This window comes from Aquarana catesbeiana, linkage group LG13 (genome assembly GCF_042186555.1).
Source record: "Aquarana catesbeiana isolate 2022-GZ linkage group LG13, ASM4218655v1, whole genome shotgun sequence".
In the NCBI taxonomy this organism is placed as follows: domain Eukaryota; kingdom Metazoa; phylum Chordata; class Amphibia; order Anura; family Ranidae; genus Aquarana; species Aquarana catesbeiana.
The window spans coordinates 234,415,373-234,441,218 of NC_133336.1; the positions used below are offsets into that span (position 1 = coordinate 234,415,373).

General features: G+C 44.7%; 1 protein-coding gene across 1 annotated transcript in view; it reads right to left on the reverse strand.

Annotated features, from left to right (window-relative positions):
• LOC141116714 (ribonuclease inhibitor-like) overlaps window positions 1-25,846 on the reverse strand; it is an 82,610-nt gene that overhangs the window by 17,743 nt on the left and 39,021 nt on the right. The window contains exon 4 of the mRNA XM_073609107.1: window positions 8,392-8,556. Coding sequence (XP_073465208.1) covers window positions 8,392-8,556 — 165 coding nt within the window. The remainder of the gene's footprint in view (window positions 1-8,391; window positions 8,557-25,846) is intronic.

Below are 25,846 nucleotides of genomic sequence, written 5' to 3' on the forward strand. Positions count from 1 at the left end.
AATTAGTGGTTGGACACAATACCGGCAACCGAATAGTCCGGAATAGGAAGATTGTGCTGTTTTGACAGCACAGCGGCTAACAAGGACAAAGTTGTGGCCGTTTTGTTGGCTAGCATGGGAGCGGAGTAAGAATCTCTGCTCAAAATACCCTGCACCGGACTCTATTCGGTTGCCAGTGTTGTGTCCAATCACCAATTCGTTAAACTCCAATTAATGTTGGTTTAAAGAAACCGAAACCGGAAGTTAAGTAGTTGGAGTTTCTGATGGGTTAGAGAGTTTGACAGAACACCGACTGTGTGAAAGTTATCGGCAGCTATGGAGCTGCTGCATCACTTTCACACACAAACTGATGGCAGCTACTGTGATTAAAGGTTCACTCTTTGCATGTACATAGTACCAAATAGCTGAACTGGTTGTATTAGAATTAAGAGTACTAAGTGTCATTTCTATGTGCTGCCTCATTCCTCTGCTATCAGCATGAATCACTTCTGACAAGTTTTCCTGACATCAAGAGAAAAATGTTGACAGGGGAGGGAGCTCCCGCAGATTGACAACCTCAGCTCTGTTCCTGTGTGCTGTGTGAAGGGGGGGTGTCCCTTCCCTCCAATCAGCTCTCAGAGCTCTTCTCACTGAGCTCTGCAGAGTGTAACTTCAGCTCTCTGCCCCCTTTTTTCTGAATGCTCAGACAAGCTTTGTAATTCAGCATAGATGTAGAGAAGAGAGGGCTGCAGATTATTATTATGATATAGTTTGCGCAGCAGTTTACAATATAAAAGAAGATAATACAGCAACAATACAATTCAATACAAGAGGGTTAGGAGGGCCCTGCTTCTGGGAGCTTACAATCTAAGGGGGGGCTGGTGGAACAAAAGGTAATAGGTAGGCAGATATACAATATAGGACTTTTTTTTACAATATTCATTTTTTTCTGATAAAATCAAAGAATCAAAAAGAAAAAAGAAAAAAAATGCTTGAAATATATCACCCTGTGTGTAATGAATCTATATAATATAAGAGTTTCACTTTTTGAAATGAATTACTGAAATAAATTAACTTTTTGATGATATTCAAATTTTTTGAGATGCTCCTATATGCCATAGTTTGTAGATGCTATAACTTTCACACAAACAAATTACTATACGCTTATTGGTATTTTTTTTTTTTTTTTACCAAAGACATGTAGCAGAATACATTTTGGGATAAACCTATGAAAAAAGTTGAGTTTATGGGATATTTTTTAGAACAGAAAGTAGAAAATATTAATTTTTCTTTTAATAGATAGTCTTTTTCTCCTTTATATCGCAAAAAAATGTGAAAAAAAAAACAGCGGGAGATGTATGCTATTGCCCATCAGTGTCATCACAGTGCTCATCTGTGCCACATCAGTGCCATCACAGTGCCCATTAGTGTCATCCAGGGCTCATCCGTGCCTCATTAGTGCCATCACACTGCCCATCAGTGCCACATCAGTGCCATCACAGTGCTCATCTGTACCACATCAGTGCTCATCCATGCCACATCAGTGACATTACAGTGCTCATCCCTGCCACATAATTTCCATCACAGTGCTCATCTGTGCCACATCAGTGCCATCACAGTTCTCATCAGTGCCATCACAGTGCCCATTAGTGTCATCACAGTGCTCATCCGTGCCTCATCAGTGCCATTACAGTGCCCATCAGTGACATCACAGTGCTCATCTGTGACATATCAGTGCCATCACAGCACCCATCAGTGCCATCACAGTGCTCATCCGTGCCTCATCAGTGCCATCACAGTGCCACAGTGCTCATCTGTACCACATCAGTGCCATCACAGTGCTCATCCATGCCACATCAGTGCCATCACAGTGCTCATCAGTGCCACCACAGTGCCACTACAGTGCTCATCAGTGCCCTCACAGTGCCATCAGTTCCCTACAGTGCCTCATGAAAGTGTGATAGTCAGGAAATTAGATGGGTAATTTATGCTCCTAGAACACCTGATGGTGCTCCTTGCATGTTGAGCCTCTGTATGTGGCCAGACTGTGTAAAAGTCTCACATATGTGGTATCGCCATACTCAGGAGTAGCAGAATGTATATTGGGGTGAAGTTGCAAGTATGCCTATGCCATGTGAGAGAAATAACCTGTTAATTCGACAAATTTGTGCAAAAATCTTAATTTTGCAAAGAATTGTGGGAAAAAAATTACAGCTTCAAAAAACTCACCATGCCTCTTACTAAATACCTTGGATTGTCTACTTTCCAAAAAGGGGTAATTTGGGGGGGTCATCTGGGAGGTCATTTGGGAGGCCAGCAGGGGGCCCCATGAGAGGATCCTGGCAGAGAAAAGACTGGGGTCATCATGCATCAATCACAAGGATGGGGATGCTCATAGGGAATTGCAAGGAAGGAAAGTCTGAATGCGGCCATAGACGTTCCAGAAGTGAGAAGTTTTCTCCACTCAGTGAAGCCTACCTACAGTACCCCCAAGCAGTCATTCGGGAAAGCTGCGCCTCCCTCGCCTCTCCCCTGTGTGGACTCGGAGAGGCGCACTGTGCTGTGTCTGTCTGATCAGTGTGATGAGAAGCAGCGGAGGGAGCGGAGTGGGTGGCGGAGGTGCCCGGCTCTATAATGAATGGAGGAAGCTGATGATGGTATGTACCAGAAAAACCAAACTGCTGGTGTCCACCTGTGTCATTCTGAGCGGGATGAGTAACATTCTGTGTCTGCTCTACAGTATGTGCGCTGGGTGACCAACTACATGGCTGGCCTCTATGTGCCCCCCTGACAGCACCAAACTGGAGTCGAGGACAAGGGGGGACACCCTCCACATCATAGAGAGAATGGAGTGCCTGGAGAGTGTCTTCAAACAGTGTATACAAGGTACAACACCAAACTCCACTCCACACAGAGAGTACATGGTTATTATTACTCTACATTAGGGCAGACTGACCATTCGGGCCTCAGGCACAGCCTGAGGGCCCAGGGCCAGTTGGGGGCCCCATGAGAGGCTCCTGGCTCATTTCTTCACCTCCCAGAAGGTGAGCTCAGCACCCCCATAGCAACGCCACTGGCCGGGACAGGACATTACACTCAGCGGCGTATCATCCACTGTGCCCTGTCACACACCGCACAATGGATAATACGCAATTCCCATCATGGCCACCATTTCCTATTCCCATCATGGCCGCCGTTTCCTATTCCCATCATGGCCACCGTTCCCTATTCCGATCATGGCTGTCATTCCCTATTCCTATCGTAGTTGTCATTCCCTATCTCCCTCCCCTGCTGCATGAACCACTGTGGCTCGCTTGCAGCTGCTACCTTCTCCTCCTGTCCCCTCCCGCTGGCTTCAGCTGCTGCAAGGGAGCCACAGTGTGATTTAAGTGTTAAAACAGTTCCCCCCACTGCTCTGACCCCCTCCTACTGCTCCACTGCCTCAAGGATTCCCTGGTGCCCCCTTCATGCAGCACTGCTGGCCAGTTTCCCCTCCTCCCCTTCCCACCAACTGCGGCTGGGGTGAGAGATCAGTAATCTGTGCAGTGTTCATGTTTACCAGATCCTTCCTGAATGGACACAGGAGCAATCGGTACTGATCACTCCTGTGTCCATTTATCAATGAAGGATAGTAAACTGTGTTTTCTATGCTTCTGTTTGTGAATGTATAGGAGTCTCTGTACAGAGCATCTATTAATTTATTTGCAGTTCAGCTGAGGCTGCAGAGAAAGGGAATGGGGCTATATGTGCTCAGACCCTTTTTCTGTCTCAAAAATCTTTTTAGACCCCTGAAGTTTCACCGGAAAAAAAGTAAAAAATATTTAAAAAACCCCCAAAAAACCATAGTGAGGCCTTGTCGTTAACACAGGGCATACTACAGTGTACACCCATGTGAGGGTCGTGTTTATTTGCACAGGGATGCACAAGTGTTTCATGCATCTGCATGCAGGCAGTTCCATTCATGTCTATTGGGATGCAGCGGCTAAATGGACACAGCCACTACTCTCAATTTGACATCCATTTGGGTGCATGTCCCTGAGCTCACACTGTTTATGTTTGGGTCTGTGCACTCGCACCCACATGTCAGATTGGGTAGCAGTGTCCGTGCAGCCGCTGCATTCCAATTAACATGAATGAGACTTCCTGTACAGGGTTGCATGGAACACCTGTACATCCCCATGCTTATAATATGGTCTTCACACTTTAGTACATCCCATGTGAACAAGGCCTTAGTAGGAATTTAACAGGTGTTGGTGTTGTGTATATGTGTGCTAATAAAGGGCTCATGCACACAGAATGTTTTTACAGCTGCTGTTAGGGGCGTGTGACTTTTTTTTAACTGCTTCTAAATGCCCCTCCATGTTAGCCTATGTGTCCATGCACACAAAAACTGTCAGAGGCATTTGGAGGCATACATGTTTAGGGGCAGTAGAAAAAAACAACAGCCTGTGCTTCCAGGAACAGTAAAAATGAGCTGTAAAAACGTCTGATGCCGCAAAAAGCAGCTAGACACTGCTAAACATGACTTAACAATGTTAAGCTGAGTCAAACGTTTTTTTTTCCATGTCAAAATCAATGGTTTCCTATGGGAGCCCATTGATTTCAATAGAAGTCACACCAGAAGTCAGATCATGATGATCCGACTTGCAGAGCAGCTTGTATGCTGAGGATCTTGAAGAGGAACCCCGTGCCAAAATGAAAAAAAAAACGGTGTGGGCCCCCCCCCCCAAGATCCATACCAGACCCTTTGGTCTGATATGGATTTAAAGTTGAACCCCCACGCCAAAAAAAAACGACGTAGGGGTCCCCCCAAAATCTATACCAGACCCTTATCCGAGCATGCAGCCTGGCAGGTCAGGAAAGCGAAATGCCCCCCCCGGACCATACCAGGCCACATGCCCTCAACATTGGGGGGGTGGGTGCTTTGGGGCAGGGGGGCTCTGCTCCTCCCATCCCAAAGCACCTTGTTGAAGGGCATCTTCCCAACAACCCTGGCCGTTGCTTGTCGGGGTCTGTGGGCAGTGGGCTTATCGGAATCTGGAAGCCCCCTTTACCAAGGGGGCCTCCAGATCCTGGCCCCCCACCCTATGTGAATGAGTATGGGGTACATTGTACCCCTACCCATTCACCTAAAAAAAAGTGTCAAAAATAAAACAGTACACAGGTTTTTCAAGTAATTTATTAAGGCAGCTCTGGCATCTCTTCTGCATCCTCTGCTGATGTCTTCTGCCTCTGCTGGTTCTTCTCCCCTCTCCGGTTCTTCTCCGCTGATGTCTTCTCCCCCTCTCCGGTTCTTCTCCCTCTGTCCACAGTCTTCTGCTTCTGCCCGGGTCTCCTCTCTCGGCTATCTTCTCCCCCTGTTCTTCTGATGTTGGCTTGACACGCTCTCCTGGTGTAATGCCAGGTCTGCCGTGTGCTTTGACTTATAAAGACCCTTGTGACATCACCGCCCCATCATGCCCGGGCAGAGACATCACAAGGGGGCGGGTCCTCCAGATGGCATCACCGGATGGCCCTGCCCCATGTCTTTATAAGTCATAGCACACGGCAGATCTGGCATTACACCAGGAGAGCACGTAGAGACAACAGTGGTTGAGTGTCCCCCAGTACAAACTCCCTAGGTCAGTCTGACTTATCAGTGTAGATGTCCCCCGTGAGAATCAACAGTTACCAGCTCTCTTCTCCTCAAGCTGTCACAGCGCGTGGGGAGAAGGCTGCCGATAACCATCAAGTATTTTTACACTGTGATCAGCTGTGATTGGATACAGCTGATCACATGGTAAAGGGCCACTGCGATTGGCCCTTTACCTCTATCTGTCCTTGGTGCCGTGTGATCTTGCACACAGGCCCACTGACTTCATAAAACACTCCTGATTAGGAGTGATAGGACATGGATCGTGGAGGCTTATCTGTGGTCTATGTACATGATCTGTGGATGATCTTCTACCCTCCTCTTTTTCTCCTCTCATTCCCTCCTTGACCACACGCATTACAATCAAATTTTTTCTGTATGCTCTTCTTTTCCTTTACGTTATATCTATTGAGCTGTACTGACCTGTGTAGGTCATTGAAGGCTTAAAGAAGAATTCCAGGTATAAATATTTTTTAATAGTTACATTGGTCCATCTTGGAACTGTATATACCATATCCAGTTATAAAAATTGGATATGTGGTACAGCGCTCCCCACTAGTGCTGCATAGTAAAACACACTGATAATGTATAATACGACACACTAAGAGCACACTACATGTGAGGTCCTATACATCATTGGAACCTAATATATTGTGTGGAATATATAAGTAGTAAGCAACAAAAGACACTTTAAATAAAACACCACTGTGTCTTTTGTTGTTTACTACTTATACAGTATATTTCACACAATGTATTTGGTTCTAATGATGTATAGGACCTCACATGTAGTGTGCTCTTAGTGTGTTGTATTATATATTATCAGTATGTTTTACTATGCAGTACTAGCGGGGAGCGCTGTACCACATATCCAATTTTTATCACTGTTTACAATCAATTAGAACACTAGCAGATATTCAGCAGCAGACCCATATACATACATTCACGTTAAGTTTTCTCTTTACCTTTTATCACTTTTTGGTTCAATTTATACATTTCTTTAATACAATAAATTTGTGTGCACATAGTAGCACAGGGGATCAGGAACTTTTTATATACCATACCCAGCCAATGCCCCTGGAAGCTGGAGATCAGTGAAGTAGGCATCAATACTCCAGTGATCTCCACTTGCTTCCAGGTCCCATGCCAGTTAGCCGCCAATATGTAGGCGGGGCTTTGTGTGGGTGTGGTTTAAGTGTGGGTGGGGACACAGGGGGCCCCATGATCTCCTATTGCCTGGGGGACCCATGAGTTGTCAGTCTGCCCATGCAACACACCATAATCCCCCTTCGACCAAATGATTTGAACCAGTGCACAAAGCAAGGTTCATAAAGACATGGATGAACGAGTCCTGACCTCAACCCGATAGAACACCTTTGGGATGAATCAGAGTAGAGGCTGTGAGCCAGGCCTTCTCGTCCAACATCAGTGCCTGACCTCACAAACGCGCTTCTGGAAGAATGGCCAAACATTCCCATAGACACACTCCTAAACCTTGAAGACAGCCTTTCCAGAAGAGTTGAAGCTGTTATAGCTGCAAAGGGTCAATATTGCAACTCAATATTGAACCCTACGGACTAAGACTGAGATGCCATTAACGTTCTTGTGCGTGTAAAGGCAGGTGTCCCAATACTTTTGATATAGTGCATGTTTAATTGTTGTCAGCCTGGATGGTAACATCTTAAAAGTTCCTTATGTTTCATATGAGATTTGTTAGAATAGTTTTGTTCGGGATATGATGTTGCCTGATTACCCAATGGCTCCATAAATGAGTTAAAAAAATCAATCACAAATTATTATTTACACTTAATTCTGAGAATAATAAAATATTTTATTTAGAAACTGTTTATCTCCCCATTATTGTATCCATTTACAGTAAATTAATGCCAGCCAATCTTAGGAGATGCACCTCCTAGTGTAGTGGCCCACCAGCCTCAAAGTTGTCAAAATCAGAATACTGCGCTCTTAGGCTCCCTTCACATGGGCATTATCAGGCTGCAAAACCTGGAAGTTGAGGTGCATTTTTAACTCACCTCAGCCGCCTGTCAAAGATAAGGCAATGGCTGCCAGAAGGCCTCATAATAATTGTTACAGCAAAAAAGTTTCTCATCCTGCAGTTCCTGCTGCAGTTAAGACATGATGGGCTTTATTAAGCCATAACATAGGTCTTCTAATACATTTTATTGTGATTTAAACATCCACTGCTGAAGCCCTGAAGGAGGGGGAGGCCTTTCAATGAAACACACCTTAGATAAATGTTTCAAAAGACTTTAAAGGGATATGAATTTTTGTAATAGGAGCTCCTCAATACCTCCTTCAGAGTTTATTTTAATGACATGGTTATATTTTTATTGTATTTGCTGCGCTGCCTCCAGAAGTTATTGTGGCAAAGCAATTGCTTTTGCGTATATTTTTTAAAATGTACCTGCTCATTGTTATACAGCCCCTATGGTCACTGCTTCTATTGCACTAATTTTTTTCTGTATCCTCCCCTCTTGTGTGATGTAGTTTCCTCCTTCGTTGTAAGTTCCAGCTATTTTTTCAGCAATGCACACACTGAGGTGAGGAAGGAATTATTCCTTTATACCACTTCAAATACCAACATCTACATCATCATATAGTTTGCCTGAGCCTTCTAAACTATCTGATGAAGATTGTCTGCAGTGAGATTGTCTCTGCTTCACTCAGATCATTAATGTAATAGCTGGAGTCAGAATATTTACAAGTTTTGGATGTAAACTGTCCCAGAATATTATTGTCTCAGTCAGTCCTGTTATACTCACTGTAATTCCTCTATCTGGCTTGTCGTCAGAGCTTCCATCAGATTCCTGAAATAAGGACCCTCCAGATTGTTTCCAGTTAGGTGCAGTGTCCTCAGTGTCTGGTTATTTCTTATTCCAGATGCCAGGTGGGGGCAAGATCTGTGTGTCAGGCGATTTCTATCCAAACTGTAGAAGAAGAGAAGTTATCAGAAGAAAATTAATTTCTCCCCCAGGAATGAATGTAATTATTCTCTACATGAATGAAACTCATTTTTCTTTATTGGAATCATTTATAATAGATCACTCTATAAAACTCCAGGAATTTGAATTTTAAAATGTTATAATGGAGCAGACCCCCCAATATTGTTATCCATGTGTAGAGATGGTGATATCTCCATACACAGGATGAGCACAGAATACCACTGACATGACTCATATTGTGCTATAATCTCCTCGTATATGGAGCATGAATGGTATCAGCAGACAGTGTGAGGCCAGAATCAGCATTGCTAGTGATTGGACAGGATGATTTTTATCTGATATTCTATTGATCTCTGCTGATAAGATCTCTGTACTCATAGGAAGTAAAAGGGAAATTTCTGACACTAAATAGGGTAATGGGGAGATCCCCAACATTACCTGCTTGCTGACCGCCTCCCATAGGAGTACCGCGGCAGAGCAGCTCTCCTGTGCTGGATCATGTATCTAATAATCAATAATATTGATAGTAATCAAATACCACTAAAGGAAAGCTCTATTTGTGGGAAAGAATTGTATACATTTAATTTGCGTACAGCGTTGCAAGACCAGGCAATTGTCAGTTAAATAAACGCAGTGGCAAAAAGCAAAAGATGGCCTGGTTATGAAGTGGGGGGTAAATCTTCCAGGGGTCAAGTGGTTAGAAAAGTGAATGTTCATGTAAGATGAAAGAGATATGTATGTGGCTCTGATTGCCCATTGCAGAAAAACCAGTTTCCTATATGTATAATCTCATCCATTTATATAGACAGCAGACTAAATTTAATTAGAAAAAAAGTGGGGGTACGCCCGCACTATCACTATAGGTGAAGGTGAGTATATATATATAAATAAAAGGGTAACTGCTGAGAGCACTGATAAGGTGACTCCAGAACCAAAAATTATACAGTGCTAATAAATGGTGCTGTGCTGTTACAAATAAACTGCACAATATACATAAAATGATAAAAATGAAGATTCAAACATACTATAGATATCCAACCCTAAAGCCTTGTACACACGATCAGATTTTCCAACGGGAATTGTGTGATGACAGACTGTTGGTGTAAAATCGAATTGTTGATGGATTTTCCGCGGACAAATGTTGGATAACAGGCTTTAAAATTTTCCGCGGACAGCGGTCTGTTGTTGGATTTTCCAAGCGTGTGTACACAAGTCCGAATGCCTAGACACCTGTCTAGGCAATTCCCTTGCGATAATCTTCAATCTCCTCCTGATCATATTGTTCCTCTGGAACGAATTATTGCTCAACTGGATACTATCTTGCAAAGATTGTTGGCTGCACCTTCTAATCTTTCAGTTCCGTCTAATACGTTGCATGTTCCTAAATAATTACTTAAAGAAGTTTTGCAATGGGCCCATGGACAGAGGATATCCGGACATCCTGGTACCAAACAGACCTTCTTACGCCTGAAATCCCTGGTTTGGTGGCCTACCCTAAAGAAGGATGTAATTGCCTTTGTTAAAGCTTGTACTGTTTGTGAGGCCATCAAAATGCCTGTTCCCCAAGGTCTTCTGCAACCGTTACCTGTTCCTCGTGCTCCCTGGACCCATATTTGTATGGATTTTATTGTGGACTTGCTTGGCTCCAGAGGGAATACTGTCATCTGGGTTGTAGTAGAAAGATTTTTGAAGTTAGCACACTTCATCCCTATGCCTGCCCTACCTTCTGCCCCATGCTTGGCTCTATCCTTTATTGAACATGTCATCTGTTTACACGGTATTCCTGTTGATATTGTTAGTGGCAGAGGTCCTCAATTCATATCTTTGTTCTGGAAGGCTGTTTACAAACATCTGGGTATCAATAATTCCCTGTCTTCTGGATACCACCCCCAATCTAATGGCCAAACAGAAAGGGTGAATCAAGATTAAGAGACCTATCTAAGGGCTTATGTTAATGCTGAACATGACAACTGGAGTGAGATGCTACCTCTAGCTGAATTAGCGCACATTCACAATGGCACTCCTCCTTAAATGTTCTCCTTTTCAAGCTGCCTTTGGGTATCAACCCAGAGTTTTCCCCTTCCAATCTTCTCAGGTAGAGTTATATGCAGCAGCCAACATGGTGACCAGGTTATCTAAACACTGGAGAGACATAAGAAAAGTTCTGCTTCTGTCTGTGCACAGATACAAAGGGTAAGCGGACCGTCGCAGAAGACCTGCATCACGTTATCGTCAATTCTCAATGAACTTGTTTGGTTATCCACTAAGAACATCAAACCTCTCCCAAATTAGGTCTTAGATATATTGGACCCTTTCACATTCTTTGTCAAGTTAACCCAGTGGCCTATAAACTTCGTTTAGCCCTTTTACAAAAATAGGTTTTCTCTACCCTCAAGACATCCTTCTCCTGTCTCGGCTGATGACCATCAAGAATACGAAATTAGTAAAATTCTGGACTCTCGACGTAAGGGTAGACAATTACAGTATCTGTTGGACTGGAAAGGCTACTCTATTGCTGAAAGAACTTGGGTACCGGCTTGTGATGTTCATGCCCCACAGCTGGTCAGGTTGTTCCACGTTAGGCATCCATCCAAACCCAAATAGATCAGGGGGCATCTTTGTTTGGGGGTACTGTCACGCCGTGTCCGGGATTCAATCTTGGAACCTGGGGTCCTTTGGACGGTTTCCTATTGCCTGACCAGCTGTAGGCAGTCACCTGATCTAGTGACCCTATAAATCTTCACTTCCCCTTCCTGTCTTCATCCTAGTATAGGTTCCCATTACAGCTTGTTGGTGTATGATATTGTTTTGCTGGTTTCTGACTTCTGCTTGTTTCTGACTCTGCTTCTTGGATTACCCCTTTAGACTTCACTGATCACTGTTGCCGACTCTGCCTGTTCCCGACCTTGCCTCTTGGACTACTCCTTTGGATTACTCTGATCGTAGTTCGCTGACTGCACTCTCTACCAACTGTGAGTTGTTTGTTTGGTGTTCCTTATTTAGTCTGTTTGCACTTCCCTTTGAGGTCCCGTATTTCTGGTGGCAGGATCTCAACCGCTCTTCCACCTGATACTGGGATAACAAGACTACCAGTCAGGAAACTGGAGGGACAGTTAGAGTCTCCTGGCAGACCTGACAAATCCCACTTTGGGTACAGCGTTTTCCTGGGTGGTCTTAACCTTAGAACTGCTCTCTGAAATCGTTCTATCTAAGGGTTCATAGCCCACCTGGTGTCTGTTAAGGCTGATAAGGCAGAGACTTGTACTTTGAGGGTACTACAGTACCTGACCTCAAGATTGTGTTTCCAGTGCGATACCATCACGCTGGTTCTCGGCGACAGGGTACTGTGCATGTCGCGCTGGCTCACTCATCGGGAAAGGAAAACTTTGTTTTCCTTCCGCGATGAGTGACAGGCAGAGCTGACAGCTGTCTGGTCTGAATCCTGAGGGGGAACGCCGCGCCAAATTTTAAATGAAAAAAATGGTGTGGTTCCCCCCAGGGGCATACCAGGCCCTTAGGTCTGGCATGGATTGTAAGGGGAACCCCCTACGCCTAAAAATCGCCCCAAAATCCATACCAGACCCTTATCCGAGCACGCAGCCCAGCCGGCCAGGAAAGGGGGTGGGGACGAGCGAGCGCCCCCCTCCTCCTGAGCCGTACCAGGCCGCATGCCCTCAACATGGCGGGGTGAGTGCTTTGGGGGAGGGGGGGCACCCTGCAGGCCCCCCCACCCCAAAGCACCTTGTCCCCATGTTGATGAGGACAAGGGCCTCTTCCCGACAACCCTGGCCGTTGGTTGTCGGGGTCTGCGGGCGGGGGGATTATCGGAATCCGGGAGCCCCCTTTAATAAGGGGGCCCCCAGATCCCTCGCCCCCCACCCTGTGTGAATGAGTATGGGGTACATGGTACCCCTACCCATTCACCTAGGGAAAAGTGTCAATAAAAAAAAAAACACAGTACACAGGTTTTAAGAGTAATTTATTAGGCAGCTCCGGGGTCTTCTTCCGACTTCGGGGGGTCTCCTTCCGACTTCTCCCAGTGTTCCGCCTCTTCTCCCGGGCCCCGCCGCTATCTTCTTCCAGCTCTTTTTGCCAGCGAGGGGCCCGGTCTGCCGCTGTCTTGTCGCCGCTGTCTTGTCGCCGTGGTCTTGCCACCGCTGGGTTCCCCTTACAATCCATGCCAGACCTAAGGGCCTGGTATGCCCCTGGGGGGGAACCCACGCCGTTTTTTTCATTTAAAATTTGGCGGGCGTTCCCCCTCAGGATTCATGTCAGCACTGCCTGTCACTCATCGGGGAAGGAAAACAAAGTTTTCCTTTCCCGATGAGTGAGCCATCTCGGCGCTGGCTCCTGCGACGGAGCTCGCAGGTGTCAAATCTCGCCGAGAAATGCAGCGAGATTGATACAATATCGCGGTCACCTACTGTAAGCCCCAAATCTAAATCTAACCCCTTCTGTAGAAACAGGAGAATGTCATTTACACCTGGTCTTACAGGTTAAACTGGTTAGCTTCCACAAACTCCGAAAATTTCTGCCATATCCTGTAGTAGGTTTTATTGGTGGACCACTTGCTGGCTTGGAGCAGTGTCTGGCTTACTTCTGAGAACATCCTAATTTCCAAGCCCTTAAATCCAGGATCTCTGGATGTGGGTGGATGAAAGTCCCTTGAGACAGAAGGTTGTGCGTCTTCGGAAGGACTAAGGGGTTGCAAAGAGACAGTTGGGTCAAAAGAGTGAACCAAGGCCTCCTCGGCCAGTAAGGAATCACTGCCAAGATGGTCACTTTTTCCTCTGTTAAACGCTGAAGGAATCTCATAATCAGTGGAATTGGGGGGAACGCGTAAGGTCCATGGCTGGACTAAGGTGTCTATTCCTGCTGATTGCAGGACAGGGCCTCTTGTGAAGAACCGAGGTGTCTTGGCATTTAGTGGGGATGCGAATAAGTCCAACTGAGGATTGCCCCACTGCTGACAAATCCACTGGAACACCCCATGGTCCAGAGACCACTGGTTGTTGCTGATAAATTCCCTGGACAGGCGGTCCGCCAGTTAATTCTGGGGAGCCAGTAAATGGGATGCTATGAGGTTGACAAGATTCTTCTCGGCCCACACTAAAATCGGGCCTACCTCGATTGATAATGATCTGCTGTGAGTTCCCCCTTGGTTCTGGACGTAGGCTACTGCCGCCCTGTTGTCCATTTGTAACAGTAGAGAGCTGCTTTTGAGAAGAGGTTCCAAGTTTAGTATAGCCTTCCAGGCTGCCCTCTATGATTCAAGGATCTAGTTCTAGGATGTTGGAGACTATGACCTCCGAGTTGAACTGACACCATCCCTGGATCATCTGATCTCTGCAGTGAGCGCCCCAACCCAACCGACTTGCGTCAGATGTAAGAGTGATCCACAAGATGGGGCCGAGATGACAGTGATTCTGAAGGTTGGGTGGTCTCGTCCATCATCACAGACTTGTCTTCATTGACATTGTGATCAGAATTCTCTGAGACAAGGATCTCCTCCTCCACTGGGATAGAAACCCCTGTTGAAAACCGCAGAGATGCCACCTGGCCCACTTCACCATCGGGATGCATGAGGAAAAAGATCCCAGGAGACTCAGACATTCTGACACTGACATGGACTTTCTCGCCATTGCCCTGCTTACTTTCCTTATGATTATAGAGATTTTTTTCCGGTGGGAGTGACACTGCCCTTTTCTGAGTGTCGAATAGTGCCCCTAAGTATATCATCCTCTGTGTTGGAATGAGTTGGCTCTTTGTATCATTTATTAACCATCTGTATTTGGCCAACATGCTCATGACCTCCTGTAGATGGCTGTTCAGGGCTCTCCTGTCCTGAGATAGGACTAGGCTATCGTCCAGATAATGTAGAACACGGATACCCTTTTCCCGGAGGGGAGCCAGAATTGCCACCAATACCTTGGTAAAGGTTCTGGGCACTGTTGATATGCCGAAGGCATTGGCACTGGAACTGTAGGTGAAGTTTCCCTATCTTGAACCTTCGGAATGATTGGAAATCGTGATGGATTGGTATATGCAGGTACGCATCTTGGAGGTCTATAGAGACCATCCAATCTTCTGGCTGTACTGTTAGGATGACTGTGTTGAGGGATTCCATCTTGAAACGTTTGAGCCAGATAAACCTGTCTAACCGTTTCAGGTCTAGAACTGGTCTCCATCCCCCCGACTTTTTGCACACCAAAAAGATTGGGGAGTAAAATCCTAAGTACCTTTCCGTTTCTGGAACCGGTAACACTGCCTGCTGACAGACCAGCGTTTGAACATATTGTAGAAGGATTTCCCACTTTTCCTTGGAAGCTGGAATCCTGGTGGGCAGAAAAGAAGAGCGGGGCAGATGGTGCTTGAATCTCCAAAAATGCCCTTGAAGGATTGTGGAAGTGACCCACTGATCTGAACAGGTTTCCACCCAAACCCGAGTGAATGCACTGAAATGGGCATCCACTGGCCCAGTTTGGGTGGCCAAGGAATCAAAAGGACTTCTGGTTTTCATGCTCCGAGGTAGTAGGCTTTTGCTTTCCCATCTTCAAGAAGGTTGCTTGGGAGCCCTCCCAGCTCCTCCTGTATTCCCTTCCGGTGCGATATGTTCTGGAGTCCCTGGCCTTCTGCTGAAAAGTCACATTTGCTGCAAATTTCCTTCTCTTATTCCTATCTTGAGGAATCAGGCCACTCTTGCCCCCTGTAACCCTATTAATTGCGGTCTACAACTTCTCACCAAACGGACATCCTTGAAAGCAACTGCATCCTCTAAGGGCAGAGTTGTATTCCTGGCCAGTCTCATGACTGATGCATCCACTGATGCCATTGAATCAAACAGTTGGTCATCCAACTCTGCCAAAGAGTATAATTTGTTGAAACGATTATAGGCGATCAGTCTCTTTTCCACCTTCTGCCATTTATCTGTCACAACGTCCCTTATCTCTTCCATAAGCGGAAAGATTGGGGGTTTCTTCTTCAGGTGGGGAAAGTATTTTCTAGACTTGGCAGAGGGTTTGGGTGTCTCTTCCCACTGAATCACGCTTTTAACTGTGACCACGAATGGGTCGATCAAACTGAAATCGAATGCAGAAAAAATTTCCTCTGCTGTGTCCCTGTCATCCTTGGAGCTGGAGCCTGAATCCACCTGTTGAATTGGAGTTTCAACAAACCTCCCACTTGTGAATGGGACCACTAATTCCTGGTACAGGGATAATTCCCGACTTGAGTTTAATCAATTTTTTCATGCTATCGATGGATTCCTGCCTATCTTTATCCTTGTCACCGATAGCTTCACTGTAACATGCTTCACATACTAGTTTTTCTGGCAGGGCTTGTTTGCCACAGACCCAGCATGATTTGTCCTTGGGCCAGGGGGCAACATGTGGCAGAGGGGCCCCCCTAGACGTGCTATGAGGCGATCTTCGTGATCTGTGAGATGTATGAAAAGAGGATGAGTCCCCATGCCTTGAACTGCCATGGCCGGGATGATCGGCGGTGTGGGCTGAATGAAACATAGACAAGAGGATTTTTTTGTATTGACAAAAACTTACCTGAGCAGTGCAGCCCCTTACCTATTGGTACGTCGAGGATCTTTTTATTGCAACACTGGACTGCAGGAGGTGGCTGAAAAAGTAAAAAAATATAAAAATGTTTTATTTTTTTTCCTAAACCTAAAAGAAATAATGAAATAATTTTTTTTATCTTTGTAAGTGCTGCAATACCTCTAGCTTCCATTGGGAGGCAACGGTGTGGCAAGAATGTGTTCTATAAATAGTGGAGTGGAACTGATAATTCTCCAGCAGCAGGGGGAGATGTTTCCCTGTTGAATGCTACCTTCATAATGGCCATAGACAGGCCATATATATATATGTACATACACCTACATTGGGTGTACCAAGAGGGCCTCGGAAACTGGCAAAAGGAGCCCCAGCACTGCAGAGGCCGGAGGAGAAGGCAGTATGAAGCAGCATGGAAGCGTATCTCCCAGAGGAGCAGATCCCAGCATGAAAGAGGCTTGGGGAGGTTCCATGAAGCATCCCATAGGAACTCTAAATAAGAAACTGCTGTCACCTCCTGGGAGTAATGGAGATGCATATCCATGAAAGATCCTTTGTTGCTTTTGATGAAACCGCCACTGGGATAGCTTCCACAATAAAGTAGATGACCAGGGGAAGGGGGAAGAGAAGATCTGACCCCGTGGCCCCTTCTGCCCCAAAATCCACAGAAAAAACGGGCTCCCATACTTATTGGCGCATTTAGCAGCCTAAGTCCCGGGACTCCATACTACAGGGAAGCATGAACCGGTAATGGTAGCACCAACATGGTGGTGATGTAAGAGCTGATCCGGGTGATCCTGCAGGCTTGAGGACAGAAAAAAGAATGACGTGGGGGGGCAACCCTTTCTTTTATAGAGTTAAAGTGGTCCTGTGAGTTGGTTGTGGGCGGAGCAACCATGTGTATGCTGCCATGGAGGCACCAGGAAATGAAGCAATGGTAGAGCAAGTAAATCTCCACGAGCGCCGAGCTCGTCCTGAAGAAGTCACATGACCTGTGACAATATTCGACGGGATTGGCTGACAGGAACAACCAGGAAGTGACGCAGGTGACGGGCTTGGTGCTCGTGGAGACTTGCTCTACCATTGCTTAAAGTGGTTGTAAACCTTTACAGACCACTTTCACCTACAGGTAAGCCTAGATTAAGGCTTGCCTGTAGGTGCTTGAAATATCTCCTAAACCTACACGGTTTAGGAGATATTTACTATGCCCCTGAACGAAGCCGTCTTCTGCGCATTCGCCAATGTATTTGGCGCTTGCGCACTCTTGAAAGGGCACGATATGCCGTTTCAAGCTGGGGTCGTGCCGTTACTGGCGGCACCCGCGCACATGCGAAGGAGTGACGTCACGCGACTCCAGCCAGTCACAGATCCGGAGTTCGCGGCCCCGTAAGGAAGAGGGGTGAAGAATGGACGCTCCCTGCCAGTGGGGAAATCGGGGACATCGCAGGCTTCGGTTTCAGGTAAGTGACACATAATGGGCTACTATGCGATGCATAGTAGCCCATTATGCTTTACCTTTGCAGGGAAATAAAGAGGAAGTAAAACCCATCAGGGTTTACTTCCTCTTTACTGTGAGTGTTATCTTTTATAGTTTTTATGGAATAAAATTTAAAAACATACTACACTATTTAGGCATTTCCCCCCCCCCCACTGACTCGGTTGGGGTGTATGTGAAGTGGGGTATAGCGGAGCCATCAGCTAATATTATTGGATCTACACAAGGAGGAACCCCCCACCCCCAGGCTACTTGGTCGACCAGACACCCAGGAAAGGACCCGCAGAGGAAGCCAGACCATTATTATATTTCCATGCTGTTACCTTCCAGCTGTGAGGTAAGAGGCCACCCCTTCTAAAGGTGTCACTGCATGGAAAGCAGAGATACCCACAACACCTGTGTTGTTTGCACGATCAAGATTGGGAAAATCATGTTTTCACTACTATTGAATTCAGAGATCATCACTATTGCACTTTTTGTATCCATCAAGCACTTTGTGATTTTATAGTCTTGCTTATTTACTTATTTGCACTGGACGTTTATTTCACTATTGCACCTTAAGGAGTTATATGCAGTGGACTTTGGAGCTTTGAGTGCCATCTTGTGTTCACTTCGAGTAATGCACTTTAGAAGTAACATTCAGTTTACATTAATGCCCCATACACACGGTCGGATTTTCTGACGGAAAATGTGTGATAGAACCTTGTTGTCGGAAATTCCGACTGTGTGTAGGCTCCATCACACATTTTCCATCGGATTTTCTGACACACAAAGTTTGAGAGCAGGCTATAACAAAATCCGTTGTCGGAATTTCCGATCGTGTGTATACAAATCCGACACACAAAGTGCCACGCATGCTCAGAATAAATAAAGAGATGAAAGCTATTGGCCACTGCCCCATTTATAGTCCCGACGTACGTGTTTTACGTCACCGCGTTCAGAATGATCGGATTTTCCGACAACTTTGTGTGACCGTGTGTATGCAAGACAAGTTTGAGCCAACATCCATTGGAAAAAATCCTAGGATTTTGTTGTCGGAATGTCCGATCAATGTCCGACCGTGTGTACGGGGCATAAGGCCTCGTACACACGGTACGAAAACCAGAAGGAAAAAGTCTGAAGACGAGCTGTCTGCGGATTTTTGGATCGTTAGTACAGTGCAATCGACAGATGATTTAACTTTTACATCAGACAAAAGCTGGATGTGCAGGCTATAACATTTTTGTCTGATGTGCAACGTCTGATTTTTGGATGGTCAGTACAGAAATCTGTCACACAAAAGTCAAAAGTACAAACGCGCATGCTCGAAATCAAGTAACGACTTCGAAGCGTTTGGTCTTGTAAACTACTGTTCGTAATCTAGAATTAACATTCGTGACACGGCAATTGATGAAATGTCAAAATTCTCATCTTCTTTAATGGGATAATAATTTTAGCTGCTTTGCTGGTGATACTAATGTAGTTAAGCCAAACGTAATTTAAAAGGCTTTTGTTTTGTACGATCTGAATCGTTAAACAACGTTCACCAAACTTCTACTAACACAAAATTAGCAGAAGGGGCCCAAAGGGTGGCGCTTGAGAAATTAACTTCCTCTTTATACACTCATAGTATGTCACTACGTTCATGTTTGTTAAACGACAATTTGCCGATAGTTAGTATGTTAGTCAAAATCCTACAAATGCCCTTTTGACAAAAATCAGAGGCTCGATCGTACAACAATCAAACCGTGTGTACGAGGCTTTAGGGTTGGATATCTATTGTATGTTTGAAGCTTCATTTTTATAATTTTATGTATATTATGCAGTTTATTTGTAACAGCACAGCACCATTCATTAGCACAGACTAAATTGAATGGTTACTTTTTAAAGCATAAACATTACAATCTCAGTGAATAATCTTTAAACAATCCACTTTAACCACTTCAGCCCTGGAAGGATTTACCCCTTAATGACCAGGCCATTTTTTGTGATATGGCACTGCTTCATTTTAACTGACAATTGCACGGTCATGCAACGCTGTGCCTAAATAAAATGTATGTCCTTTTTTTCCCACACATAGAGCTTTCTTTTGGTGGTATTTGATCACCTCTGTGGTTTTTATTTTTTGCGCTATAAACAAAAAAGAGCAACAGTATTTTTGGTAAAAAAATCCCAATAAGCGTATATTGATTGGTTTGCACAAAATTTATTGCGTCTACAAACTATGGGATAGATTTAGGGATTTTTTTTTTTACTAGTAATGGTGGCGATCAGAAATTTTTAGTGGGACTGTGACATTGCAGCGGACAAATTGAACACTGAGTGACACTTTTTGGGGACCAGTGACACCAATACAGTGATCAGTGCTAAAAAAAATGCACTGACACTGTATAAATGACACTGGCAGGGAAGGCGTTAACATCAGGGGCAATCAAAGGGTTAAATGTGTTCCCTGTGAGTGCATGCTAACTGTATGGGGGATGGTGACACTAGGCAGAGAGAGAGATATGTGTTCCTGATTAGTAGGAATCACAGATCTCTCTCTCCCTGTTTGACAGAAGGACGGGCTGCCTTGTTTATATAGGCAGACCACCATTGTGTCACCCTCAAGAACGATCGCGGTTGGCTCGCGGCCGCTGGACCCACTGATTGGTTACCACTGTGTCCAATCACAGCAGGAACGGGTCACTGGTAGTGTGCGCAAACAACAGGTACGTTGTTTCATGCAGCCGGGCCACCCTGCCGCAGTATATGTGCAGTGGGCGGTCCGGAACCAGTGAAACCACTTGCCCACTGGGCACTTAAACTCCCTTCCTAACCAGACCAATTTTCAGCTTTCAGCGCTCTCACATTTTGATGTATGTGAATGTAAAAAAGACCAAAAATGCACTTTCTTCTTTTCAGTTATAAAATTTTGCAAGTTAGTAAATTTTCTTCATAAATTTTGGCCAAATTTATACTGCTACATATCTTTGGTAATAATAACCCAATTCGGTGTATATTATTTTGTCTTTGTTAAGGTTATAGATGCAGGGATATGCAATTAGCGGACCTCCAGCTGTTGCAAAACTACAAGTCCCATGAGGCATAGCAAGACTGACAGCCACAAGCATGACACCCAGAGGCATGGTGGGACTTGTAGCTTTGCAACAGCTGGAGATCCGCTAATTGCATATCCCTACACTAGAGTCTACAAGCTATGGTGGCAATCATTGAAAATTGATCACACCTGATCACACCTTATGAACTGACGGCCTATCTCATTTCTTGAGACACTAACAAGCCAGGAAAGTACAAATACCCCCCAAATTACCCCTTTTTGGAAAGTAGACATTCCAAGGTATTTAATAAGAGGCATGGTTAGTTTTTTTGAAGTTGTCATTTTTTCCCCACAATTCTTTGCAAAATATTTTTTTTTCCGAAAATTGTCATAGTAACAGGTTATTTCTCTCACATGGCATGTGCATGCAACAAATTTCACCCCTAAACACATTCCTCTACTCCTCCTGAGTATGGCAGAGGCCCAGCATGCAAGTAGCACCTCCAGGCGTTCTGGGAGCATAAATTACATATAATTTCCTGACAACCTATCACACTTTTGAAGACCCTGGAGCACCAGGACAATGGAAATGACCACAAAAAGATCCCATTTTGGAAGGCAAACACCCCAATATCCAGACCTCTCAGCTTTCTAACTCCCATTGTCCATTGGAGTCTACAAGGGGCTGTCCTGAGGCACATCCAGCTTGACTGCACAGTGCTTCTGTAGTTCGCTGCCGGGAAACCGGGGACCCTGTACCTGATCCATCCTGCCACCTTCCGTATATAGCACCAGATTCAGATCCTTTAGGATCACAAGCTCTTCTGACCCACTGTTGTAAGACATGTGTGTCCATCCCAGCTGGTAAGAGCATCCATCTTCTTATCCCTGAAGAGTTTCTTCAAGTGACTACAGACATCGTGTTTCCTTCTCCACTGTTTTGGTGTCACCCTAACAGGAAGAAGCGTATTTTGTCTACTTCACACTTTCTGTGGACTTTATTTTACATGACCCATCGTAGTTTTACTCACTACTGGATTTTTACACTCTCTGTGCTTTGCACACCCCTTTATTATCATTTTGTCACATTGTGCAGTCACTTATTATTGTGTTTTGAGAGTATGCATTGGCATTTGCACTTCCCTTTATTATTGCATAATAAAGACAAATTTCTGAGTCAGAAGCACTAACGAAAGATCCCAGATTGGCTTGAATGGTGGTCTCTGCAGGACTGATAATATCAAGTTGAGATCCCATGGAGGCAATAAAGACCTAATTGGAGGAAGCATATGTGTGACTGCTTGAATACTATGTTCATACCAGAGAATTGGAAGCAATTGGCCTCTGGAAATATATCGCCAAGGCCCAAATCTGCCCCTTAAATGGTACTCAGGGCCAGCTTCAAATCTACTCCAGTCTGGAGAAGAGACAAAATCTGATCTATAACATACCTGCGGGGATGGAATTTCCTAGCGTCACAAAATGTTACATAGGATTTCCAGGTCCTATCATAAATATTACTAGAGGACTCCTTCCTGGCCCTTACCAATGTGGTATTGACTACCCCAGACACTCCCCTATCCTTCAAGATTCTGGATTCAATAGCCAAGCTGTTAAGTCGAGTGACCATAAAGAAAGATGACGAATCGAACATTGTCGCATCAGGTTGGGCAGAGACGGAACCGTCATGGACCGTTCACTGCCAGGATTATGATGTTGGAATACCAAGCTCTCCTGGGCCAATCTAGTGTTGCTGATTAAAATTACTGGTGTTCCCTCCACATAGATCCTGCACAACAGACATTGAAGAAGCTGAACCAAAGGAAAATCATTTATCAGTGAGAACTGATCCCAAAGCATCATCAGGCGATCCGTTGCAAATGCCTGCAGATCCTTGGTCCTGGACACAAACCTCCTCTGCTTCATATTGAATCTGGATGCTAGCAGCTCTACATCCAGCATGCCCTATTGTTGAAAAAGAGCCCTGAACACCTTTGGTTGGAAGGACCATTCTCCTGGAACCAACCGCTGACAGCTGAATGGGAAGATACAATTTCCCTGCTCCCAACCTCAGAGGCAACATACACCAATCCAATGACTGCAGAACACTGGGACACAGACACATCTGAGAACCCAGAGACTGACCTCTCCTTTCCCATTCCACTGCAGAGGGCTGGAATAAAATTGGCAAAAGAGACTGCCTCAAATGAAGCAACCATCTTTCCCAACACCCTCATGCAAGTGTGAATTGAAGTATTCCTCAGCCTCCTGGGGGAAGCCACCCCAGGAGACACATTTCTCTGGAGGAAGTAAAACTTTTACCTGGAACATATCCTAGATCAGGCCCAAAGACTCGAGGTTGGTCTCTAGGTCGGTAGTTAGACCGACCTTTGAAGGTTGACCTAGCCAAATCTTTCCAAAGCCTAAACTATGAGGTCCACATTGTGCCGCAGTTGCAGAGCCGACTGTCCTCTGATTTGAAGGTTGTCCAAGTACCCCAAAATGGCCACCCCCTGGATCCTTAAGAGACAGAGAAAGAAGGCCAATACTTTCATGAAAAGCTGAGGGGCAGTGGACCTACCAAACGGCAAACAGACAAAAAATGATAAATGATAATGCTGATCCACTATAGCAAAGCGGAGAAACTTCTGATAAGGAGAAAAAAAACAGGACATGCAGATAAGCGTCTTTTATGTTGACTAATGACAGGCAATTTCCCGATTGCGGTGAGGCTGCCACTGCTTGCAAGACAAAACCAAAGAAAACTCCCAGGTCAACTCACCAACCAGTCTGCTTACCAACCGAATTAACCTGTCCAACAGTATGCGTTAAAAACTGGGGTTTAGCTAGCACACATTTGCAAATGCATGTGTAAGCTGCAAAGCCTCTTCATGGCACCCTGTATCTCTTACAGTCCTAATCTTCTAAATTTATGAGGGTCTCCACATTGGAAGCACATGCATTCTAATGGATAGATAAGGGCAGGTGGGCCTGGAGGTAGTCCAATCCTCCTTATAGGCACAGGGGCACACTGGACACCCAGCAAATAGCACAATGGCAGCAAAGGTGTCCAGCGTGTCCCCATACCAAATTTACACCAGTAACAAAGAGATGGCCCCTGCCCCCACCCCACCTATAACTGTTCTTCACAGCAAGGAGCACATGGAAGGGCAAACGCATGAAAGACAAAACCAGAGAAAATTCCCAGCTCAACTCACCAAACCAGTCTGATTACCAACCGAATGAACCTGTCCAAAAGTATGCGTTAAAAACAGGGGTTAAGTTAGCACACATTTGCAAACGCATGCATAAGCTGCAATGCCTCTTCATGGCACCTTGTATCACTTGCAGTCCTAATCTTCTAAATTCATGAGGGTCTCCACAATTGAAACACATGCATTCTAATAAATAGATAAGGGGCAGTTGGGCCTGGAGGTGGCCCAATCCTCCTTAACTACTTGCCGACCGCCTGCCGCAGGTGTACTGTGGGTCACTTCGTGCACTAGTCACCGAGGGGCACACGCGCGATGATTGGCTACAGGGGGAGCCCATCAGTGGGTCCAGTGGATGCAATATCCACAGGACTCGCCGATCCTTCCCCAGAGGCATAACAGGGATGTGCCTATGTAAACAAGGCAGATCACCGCTCTGACAGGAGAGGACACAGATCTTCTGTTCCTGATAATCAGGAACACGGATCTCTGTGTCCCGCCAGTGAATCCATCCCCCAAACAGTTAGTAAGTACCTCCCAGGGACTCACTTAACCCTTTGATTGTCCCTGATGTTAACCCCTTCACTGCCAGTGTTATTACTATTGTATCAGTACATATTTTTAGCACTGATTACTGTAATAATGTTACTGGTTCCCAAAAAAGTGTCAGTTAGGTGTCCGATCTGTCCGCAGCAATCCCACTAAAAATCACTGATTGCCACCATTACTAGTAAAAAATAAATAAAAGGTCCATAAAACTATCCCCTAGTTTGTAGACACTATAACTTTTACGCAAACCTATATACGCTTATTGGGATTTTTTTAACCAAAAATATGTAGCAGAATACATATTGGCCTAAATTGATGAAGAAATTAGAATTTTTACATTTCTTTTTATGGAATATGTTTTATAGCAGAAAGTAAAAACTATTGTTTTTCAAAATTGTTGGTCTTTTTTTGTTTCTAGCGCAAAAAATAAAAAGAGGTGATTAAATGCCACCAAAAGAAATCTCTATTTGTGGGTAAAAAAGGGACATCAATTTTATTTGGGTACAGCGTTACATGACCGCACAATTGTCAGTTAACCAGTTCAGCCCCGGAAGGTTTTACTCCCTTCATGACCAGAACACTTTTTGCAATTTGACACTGCACTGCTTTAACTGGTAATTGTGCGGTCATGCAATGCTGTACACAAACAAAATTTGCGTCCTTTTTTTCCCCACAAATAGACATTTCTTTTGGTGGTATTTGATCACCTCTGGGGATTTTTATCTTTTGCGATATAAACAAAAACCGACCGAAAATGTTGGGAAAACATGATATTTTCTACTTTTTGTTATAAAAAAAATACAATAAACTCAATTTTAATCATACATTTAGGCCAAAATGTATTCAGCCACATGTCTTCAGTAAAAAAAATTCAATAAGTGTATATTTATTGGTTTGTGCAAAAGTTATAGCGTCTACAAACTAGGGTACATTTTCTGGAATTTATGCAGCTTTTAGTTTATGACTGCCTATATCATTTCTTGAGGTGCTTAAATGGTAGGGCAGTACAACCCCCCCCCCTCAAATTACCCCTTTTTGGAAGGTAGACAACCCAAGGAATTTGCTAAGAGGCATGTTGAGCCCATTGAATATTTTTTTTTGTCACAAGTGATTGAAAAAAATGATATATTGCTCACATGCCATGGGTATATGTGGAATAACACCCCAAAATACATTCTGCTACTTCTCCTGAGTAAGGGGATACCACATATGTGAGACTTTTTGGGACCCTAGCAGTGTACAGGACCCCAAAATTGAATCACCACCTTCAGGTTTTTTAAGGACGTAAATTTATGATTTCACTCCTCACTACTTAACAGTTTTGGAGGTCATGAAATGCCAAGATAGCACAGACCGATGTTGAGTATTTTGCAGCTCTCGATTTTTTGTCACAAAGTTCTGAAAATTTAAAAAAGAAATAAAAATAAAAAATGTTCCT